This window comes from Chionomys nivalis, chromosome 18 (assembly GCF_950005125.1).
Source record: "Chionomys nivalis chromosome 18, mChiNiv1.1, whole genome shotgun sequence".
Lineage (NCBI taxonomy): Eukaryota > Metazoa > Chordata > Mammalia > Rodentia > Cricetidae > Chionomys > Chionomys nivalis.
In genome coordinates this window covers 8,508,835-8,517,834 of record NC_080103.1, presented here as the reverse complement: position 1 = coordinate 8,517,834, position 9,000 = coordinate 8,508,835, and the positions used below count along the sequence as shown (strand labels likewise).

General features: G+C 51.8%; 1 protein-coding gene across 1 annotated transcript; it reads right to left on the bottom strand.

The window, feature by feature from the left end:
- Nucleotides 1-473: 473 nt before the first annotated feature.
- C2cd4d (C2 calcium dependent domain containing 4D) lies at nt 474-2,503 on the bottom strand. Its single transcript, XM_057793980.1, has 2 exons — nt 2,365-2,503; nt 474-1,951 (listed from the first exon to the last, which is right to left on the bottom strand). The coding sequence occupies exon 2, from the start codon at nt 1,836-1,838 to the stop codon at nt 537-539; it is 1,302 nt and encodes a 433-aa protein (XP_057649963.1). The 5' UTR covers nt 1,839-1,951; nt 2,365-2,503; the 3' UTR covers nt 474-536.
- Nucleotides 2,504-9,000: the final 6,497 nt, after the last annotated feature.

Genomic DNA, 9,000 nt, shown 5'->3' with positions numbered 1-9,000 from the left:
GAGAGGCCAGAAGAGGGCGTTGGAACCAGTTTCACAGGAAGTGCTCTTAACCACTGAACCTCTCCAGCTCGCTCTCTTTCTGTTCCTGACTGTGGATGTGGCTAGCTGCTTCAAGTCCTGGCCTTGATTTCTCCACAGTGATGGTTTATCACCTGGAATTGTAAACCCAGCAATGGAAATAAAACTAAGACAGGACCACAGGGCCTACTCCGTCTAGCCCTCTTGAAGTAGCATGTCTCGGGGATAGATCCTAGGTCCTGCGTGTTTAGCAAGCACTTCCAGGGTTTCTGACAGCTGTGTATTGTGAATCTCTTGAACCACTGTTTAAGGTCTGTTCTTGCTCAGACGAATGGACTGGGCCGAAAGAAAGGAAAAGATTTGCTGCAAAGCCTAGAGTTTTTGGTGCCCATTAGGGAGCATGAAGCTAGAGACAAACTGATGCTTTATTACAAAAATAAATCCACGTTGGGCAGATGGCAGCAAGAATAAGAGCTGCAGACACAGCGGAGACCTCCCGAGGAAGCTGTGGTGTCCGTCTACAGGCTGAGGTGCCCAGGTGCCAGGGAGGACCCTGGGCCTAGACCCCCAGCCAGGGGGGGCAGCAGGGCGATGAGGGGCGTCTCACACTCCCCCAGCAGCACGTCCCTGCGCAACCCCGCACCCCTATCCAGCACCTTGGCCCTCAGACTGCGGGAGGCCAGATCTGGCGGGCCCAGCCCTTCGAAGAAGAAGTCTTCATTGAAGATGGGATTGGAGCTGCCTTGGACCACGCGGCTCCTCTGAGCTCGCGGCCTAACGCGTGGCTGCAGCCGCAACACCACGCAGCAGCCGCCACCGCCGCTCCCGGGCCGGGTCCGTGGCCGAGGCAACCCCTCGGCGCTCACCAGGCGCAGCCGCAGCCGCCCGGGCCCCGCCTGGTACTCGGTGGACAGGCGCAGCTGCCCGCCGCGGGGCCCCAGGCGCAGGACGCTGTCCTTGGTCGGCCGCAGCTGGCAGCAGAGGAAGTCCAGGTGGAAGAGCGGCGGCGCTCGGCGCGGCGCGAACGGACTGGTGTCGGCCGAGCTCGCCTCGTCGGGGGACAGGGAGTGCGGCCTAGGCGCGCGCGGGGAGCCGCCGGGAGACGAGTCGGGCGACGAGGCCGTGTCGCTGTCCGGGGCTCGGCAGAGGCGGAGGTCCGGGGCCGAGCCGTGCAGCCGCGACTGCGCCGGGGCCAGGCCTGCAGCCAGGCCGCGCGGCACGTGGAACAGGGACTCGCGGCGGCGCGTGTGCGGGCTCTCGGGCAGGAAGGCCCAGCCTTCGCGGCCCGCCAGGTGCGGCAGCGAGCAGACGACCGGGAGGTTCCGGCCGCTCGGGTTGCGGTCCACCCTGGCCTCGCCGCCGCCGGCGTCCCGGAGCCGAGGCGGAATGAAGAACGGCGGGATGCGGTCGGGGGTGAGGACGTTGGGGTTGCAGCGCGAGGGCGAGCCCTCGGCCCGGTGCTTGGGGACCAGGCTGGAGTGCGCCTGCCTTGACCCGGTCTCTGCGGTCCTCACCCTATAGCCGGCTTTCTCCAAGAGCCACATGCAGTGGGTGGGGATAATTAAGCACCAAGGTGGAGAAGGTCCCAGTCTAGCCTCCCGGTTGGGAGCCCTGGACAGAGAACACGCTGAGAGAAGAGAAGGGGGGTGCGAAGGTCGGTGATGCTGCTGAGAGCCAACACTTGGAGGTCTGCCACCGTGGCTTTGTCCCCCAAACTCATGGACCACAAGGCGGGTATTTAGCAGGTAAAAGAAAGGGTGAAGTCTAGAAACTGGAGAAATCAGTAAGATTTTTAGATGGAAGGTCTGGAGATGGTTCATTGGTTAGGAGCACTTGTTGCTCTTGCACAGAGGATCTGGCTTTGGTTCCCAGCATGCACATCGCAGTCATCCATAGCTGCAGTATCAAGGGCTCCAACATCCTCTTCTGACTTCTGCAGGCATCAAGCACACATGTAGTGCGCATACGTACATGCAGGCAAAACACTCATACACAAAAAATAAATACATCTTCACAAAGTTTTAAAATGATTTTCAGATGGAGGCTTTGTATACTCTACCCACTTCGGGGTTATGGGGCATTAACACCCATATCGCCCAAAGATTTGTAGTCACAGTTACGGACCCAGATAGCCATCCTGCTCATGTGTACTCTAGCTCCATAAGGTCACCGCGGCCCTCAATAGGCTGACTCCCTAGTCCTACACCCACGATCTGGTCATGGCTCCTCAAGGCTCCTTCCCTGCTTCTCTCCATTGACCTATCCTTGAGCTGAGCCCCATCTGACTTTTGTCTCCTCCCCCACACCACCCTTCACCTACTCAAGTTGCTCCTGAAAGAGACTCACTTCTGTTCCTAGCAGCTGGGAGCACGTCTGGTTGCTGATCCGTAGACACGCAGGGCCAGGGCTAGTTCAGGGAGAGTCACATCTTTCGGTGAATCACGGAACCCCTCTCCCTTCCTGTTTACTCCCAGCTTCTCAGTTCTGCTGCATCCCGAGGCTGTAAGGCGGAGCTGGGCAGTTGAGTGGTCCCTCCCACTGTCCACTCTTTCTCCTTAGGAACCTCAGAGCACAAAGGCACCATTGATTCTCCGCCACCCCCAGTGCGTGCCCAGGAAAACTTCTTTGCGGCGGGCTCAGTGCACCCCTGCATCGAGTCACCAGAAGCCATGAAAGCACCAGTAGTTTGCCAGGGACTCTGAGTCCATGTCCGGCTCGGTCGTGTGCCCCAAGTGTGGACCTTACCTGTGGGCAGCGGCTGGATACCAGCTTCTGGCTTCCCGCCCCACTGTGCAGAGCCTTAGGGGATCAACTTTCTCTTTAGCTTGCTCCCGCCCAAGTCTTTCCGGGAGGAGCTGGCAGGGGCCTCCACTGCCTACTTACGTCTGTCTTCTTTTCCTGGATAAACATAGGTCTGTCTTTCTGGTCTTCAACCGGACTTTCTTAACTCCTTCCTCTAGTCAGAGCCAGCTTTCCAGCCGCAGACCTGGCCTGCTAGACCTGAGCCTGTGCTGCCAGTGTTGGGAGGATGGCAGAGAAGAGGGACACTGCCATCAGTGGCCAGTGGCTAGCTGTTGTCCCAGCCCTCCCAGGCAAAGCACTTAGCCATCTTCACACACAGCTTGTCTTCTGTAAAACCCCCTTTGTTGGGATCCTGTCATGGCCCCTAACTATGGGCTCTGAAGCCAGCCAGTAACTCCTTAGCATTGTGACTTCAGTGACCAGTTCTCTGATTTATATCCACACACCCCCAGCAGAAATCATGCTAGGCTCAGGATTTCTGGATGTAAAGACATAGAGGACATCTGGTTCCAACAGTGAGGACCAGCAGACTTATGTCCTCCATCTTTGGCAGACTCTAGGAAGCACAGGTGGCCACTGGGAAGATGAGATTATCAGTTGTACAGGCACACCTACCACCTCATTCCCTCAAAGACAGAAGCTCACTTCTTCCTTAGCTTTCCCTTATTGACAACATTCTTCTTTTTAAAAAAATATTTAAATATTTATTTATTTATTATGTACACAATATTCTATCTGTGTATATGCCTGCAGGCCAGAAGAGGGCACCAGACCTCATTACAGATAGTTGTGAGCCACCATGTGTTTGCTGGGAATTGAACTCAGGACCTTTAGAAGAGCAGGCAATGCTCTTAACCTCTGAGCCATCTCTCCAGCCCCATAACTTCTCTTCTTAATTAGGGATGCCTCCTGTCCTATTTCACAGCACTTCATCTTTTATGACATTAGTTAGTGTAAGTCCCAAGTCCCAACCTCTGGCCTCCATCTTTGTAGGCCATGTCCCTGTGCCTGCTAAGCCTTGACTCCTCCCCGGAGGAGTGTGAAGACAGCTCGCCAAAATCTTGATCACTCCCCAGTTTATTTAAACTGCTTCCCCAGAAACTTCCCAGGTGGTCTCTTTCCTCTCCCCCCTGGTGGTCACCCTCGGGGCCACCGAGAACACAGGAATCCCATTAAACCTGGATATTTTTAATTTGGCTTGTGATTTGGTTTGATTGGGAGTTTTGCATCGGCAGAGAGCTTGCGTTAGGAAAATTCCTAATATCTTGGGGGTTCCACCGAGATAGGGTGGCCTATCTGGGTGGTCATAGGCTTGCATCAAAAGCCCCCTAGTGGCTGCTGAGAAGTCAAGAACAATGGCACTGGGTTTTGATCCTACTGCACGTACTGGCTTTGTGGGAGCCTAGGCTGTTTGGATGCTCATCTTACTAGACCTGGATGGAGGTGGGAGGACCTTGGACTTCCCACAGGGCAGGGAACCCTGACTGCTCTTCGAGCTGCTGAGAGAGGGGGAGTTGATTGGGGGAAGAGGAGGGAAATGGGAGGTGGTGGCGGGGAGGAGGCAGAAATCTTTAATAAATTAAAAAAAAAAAGCCCCCTAGTCCATAATTTGAGCTCTCTACACCACACTAAAACTGGCTCCTGGGCTACAGCAGCTGCATCTTGGTGAGTCCCTTTTTCTTGTCTATGCTATAGGGTTTTGAGGGGACCCATTTGTACTTACTTTTTTTTTTTTTGATTATCGAACTCTTATTTAAGCCGCAGGCCCATGCCAAGAGATTGATCTCAGCTCAGCGGCTAGTCCAGCAAGACTGGGCCTGGCTGAGATGGACTTTGTTTGCTTCAGGGATGCCTAGCATCCAATTTCCATGACCCCGTTAGGCCTAAGAGCTGTTGTGGCAGACGTGCTGTAATAGACTTAGGCCACGCGGTTGGGCATAGACTTTAAAATGGGCACTTGTAGTTCAGAGCCAGATCTTCTGTTGCCCCTGGGATGCCTCTTATGAAATCTTTATAAATTGGGGCTGTCCGACATATGTCCATGGTTTTTGGACTCTGTGCTCTTGCCCTTCCCTTAGTAGCCAGTGTCTCGTAGTATCAATCTTGGTCACTAAGGCTACAATGCCTCCAAATTCCCAGTCATCTGGGAATTGGAACCCTGACAATTCCAGCTGGTCCACGCAGCCAGAGGCACTGGCCCCTCCCCAACTCCCTCAAACACACACTACCCAACCCCCTCCTGTGGAGCAACATTCTTCACATTTACATTTCTTTCTTTCCCTGTCTACCCTCTCCTTTCCCAACTCGGAAGTTCAAGGTCAACATCCACCGTACCCACCTTCCTCTCCCCCTCCCCCTCCTCCCTCATCTCCCCTACCCTTGGACCCCCTCTGCACACTGGGCTAGCCCCTCCCAACCTCCCCAGTCTCCTCCCATACCAGATCCCACTATAGCTCCACCCCTCTCTGTCCTCTATGGGAGGTGGCGGGAGTCGATGGCCTTCTAAAAGTTCACATTTCCTTTTCCAGATCTCTCTCAGATAGAAAAGCAGCTAGGTTCCTTTTCTACTAATCTTTCTGCTTAAAGTTAAGAAAGGTTGAGGAGGGTATCCAAACCCCCATACGGGAATTGGTGAAAAGGGCCTTTAAAGTCTTTAATGTCCGAGAAGAAACAGCTGAGTCTTCCCAACAGACAAGGCTACAACAGGCAGCTAACCTACAGGCCCAGGCTTTAGCAGCTGCCGTAAGGTCACAGGAGACAAGGGAAGCCAACCACAAGGCTCTACCCTGATGGAGCCCAGCCTAAGTTAACTTTACAGGCAAGCTGTTTCAAGTGTGACCTAAATGATCACGTGGCACGATATTGCACTATGCCTCCTCTGAGGTTATGCCCTGTCAGCAACCTGACACTGGATATCACAGTGCCCCCATGTGGGCTTGTTCTCTATGCCACACCACGAAGGTCTGGCCTCACCAACATCGGCAAGTGAAACTGTGCCAGTCTTTGAACTTCTCAGCCTTGCAGAGGATTGACACTGCTCAGACTTGGTATATCCCATAACCCTATCCAAGCCTAGGGTAAAGCTGCAGGTAGTGGGTAAGTCCATTACTTTTCTTTTGGACATGGGAGCTACCTATTCTGTTCAAACATCTCACTCGGGCCTTACGCTCTCCTCACCAATTCCAGTTATAGGAGTAGATGGGACCCATTCCTCCCCACTTAAAACTTTGCCACTGCCCTGCATTCTTGCAGGACAATTTTTCTCTCATTTTTTCTTAGTGATACCTGCTTGCCCAGCACCTTTACTGGGTCGAGATATCCTTAGCTGCTTCCCCAAAGCTTTGTTCTGCTTCTTGGAGCCCCTTTTTGACTCCATCCATCTCCAAGATTCTATTTTACAGGTTCACTCCTCTTGCCAGACATGTTCCCAGGCCAACCCACAAGGGGCTCTCCACATACATCAGTCTCTACACCAGCTTCGTGGACACCAACCGGGCAAAGATTGGCAGGTTGATTTCACTCATATGCTTACTCATAAAAAACTCTGTTACCTCTTAACACTTGCGGACACTTTTACAGGATGGATAGAAGTGTTTCTGGCCTCCAGGGAAACAGCAGATGTGGTGGCTCAGGTACTCCTGGACCACATCATTTCTCAGTTTGGTATCCCACGAACCATCCAGATGGACAATGGGCCAGCCTTCACTTCCAGGGTCATGGAGCTTGTGTCAGAAGCTCTCAACATCTCCTGGAAATTCCACACTCCCTACCATCCACAATCCTTGGGAAAGGTGGAGAGGGCCAATGGACTCATCAAATAACAACTAACCAAGCTCTTCATTGAACTCAGGTTATCTTGGCTCTCCCTTCTCCCCATTTCCCTTACTTGTCTCAGGGCCACCCCATGTTCCCCTATGGACCTGAGCCCTTTTGAGCTGCTTTATGGCAGGCCCTTTCTCCTTAACCATCACCTCCCAGTCCAAACTCCTCCACTAGCAGGGTATCTACCCTACCTCTCCCTTTTAAGGTCCTTCCTCCGTTCACACGCTGACAATTGTCTGCCCGCCCCCACACCAGTGAACCCTAATGCCCCTGAACCTGCCCCGCTCTCCCCAGGAGACAGAGTACTCCTCAAACAGCTAACTCCTAGGACTCTTGAGCCTCGATGGACAGGACCTCACACGGTAATCCTCACCACCCCCTTGCCTGCCAAGCTCTTGGGACACCCATGCTGGTACCATCTCTCCAGGCTCAAGTGGGCACCTACTCAGGACATTTGGTCTGCCCAGCAGACAGGACCTTCCACTCTCCCAGTTTTCCAGGATGCCACAATGAAGGGCCTACATGCTCCTCATCCTGGCACACTCATCTTTATTGATAATAATATTTTTTTCCTAGATACCTGCCTTCTCACTTCCCCCAAGGAACAGATGCCTGGCATCTCTGGGATGACAGTACACGGGATGCCTTTCCAGCCACACCTCTTGCTGAGTGTGGACCCACCAACACCCAGCTCTCCCCTTCCCCATGTCGCCCCATGCCCTCAGGAAGTAGCCAGACTTGAGTCAACGCCCCTTTTTCCTAAGAGAGCCTAAATGTTAGTTAAAATATCACCTTAGCTTCCTGTTACCCCTCATACAAACAGTCTGGAATCTAAGCCCCGGTCTCTGGCCTCCATCTTTGTAGGCCCTGTCCCTGTGCCCGCCAAGCCTTGACTCCTTCCCAGAGGAGTGTGAAGACAGCCTGCCAAAATCTTGACCACTCCTCAGTCTATTTAAACTGCTTCCCCAGAAAGTTCCTGCGTGGTTTCTTTCCTCTCCCCGCAGTGGTCACCCTCAGGGCCACCTGAGAGCGCAGGAATCCCATTAAACCTGGATATTCTTAATTTGGCTTGTTGTGATTTGGCTTGATTGGGATTTTTGCATTGGCAGAGAGCCCATGTTAGGAAAATTCCTAACAGTTAGTTTTTTTTTCTACTTACATATTTATTCTTTCTTGTAGGTCAGAGTAAGTGACCTGGAATTTCCTGTATAGCCCGGGCTAGCCAAGGCTAATCTGCCTGATCCAGGACCCCAAAGCAGGACTACCAGTGTAAACCATTATGTGGTTATTTTTTAATGTCTGCCCCCTTGTTAGGATGTAAAATATTTGATATGTATGGGCATTTAGTCTGCATGTATGTTTGTGCATGATGTGTATGCCTGGTGTCCTCAGAAGCCAGAAGAGGACATCAAATCTCCTGCAGTTGGAGTTACAGACAACTGTGAGTCACCACCTGGGTGCTGGGTATCCAACCTGGGCCCTCTAGAAGAACAGCAAGTGCCCTTAACTGATGAATCATTCCCTCTAGGTCTTCACTCAGGATTTTAAGGTATAAATGAATGCTATTAAACAGAATTATACTTGAAACAGATTGTTTCTCTGTTCACTGAAAATCTAAATTGTACCAGTTGCAGTACTGAGTACACAGAGCAGGGGGCTAAGAGAAAGACAAAGAACATGGCTGCAGCAAGCACTGCCCCAAGACAAACTGAAATGCAGGGTCATGGAATAAAGCAGGAAAGCAGTGATTATTTTGTCATCTGATGATACTTGAGATCACATGTTTCTTTTGTTCCTCTGGTAACCTCTGACCTTGTTGCAATAGGAAATATTTCCATACTAGCCAAGAATGGAGTATAATAAAGGTTTCTTTATTAGGGAGTAAACTCACAGAATTGGTAGTGATCCACAGTCCTCTGTGCACTAGGAACCAGAACTGAATCCAGCTACCTAGGGGCCTGTTCATGCTTTTTGTCTGCATATATGGTATATGAGATCACACCCAGAGTGGGTCAGTATCTTAAAGGCTATTGACTGAAGAAGTTCCCACAACACCTCCCCCTTTTGTCTAAATAAGAGAGTTCTAAGCCTAATACAAAATATGAGACTTAGACCCCTTAGGATAGGATAATTATTGAAACATTTAGCATATGTTTCTTTTCTTTTCTTTTCTTTTCTTTTCTTTTCTTTTCTTTTCTTTTCTTCTCTTTTCTTTTTGGTTTTTCGAGACAGGGTTTCTCTGTGGTTTTGGAGCCTGTCCTGGAACTAGCTATTATAGACCAGACTGGTTTCAAACTCACAGAGATCCACCTGCCTCTGTCTCCCGAGCGCTGGGATTAAAAGCGTGCGCCACCACCG

Coding starts and splice junctions, on each gene's coding strand:
- C2cd4d (XM_057793980.1), bottom strand. CDS start 1,838: ATGAACCATCTCCAGACCTTCCATCTAAAAATCTTACTGATTTCTCCA.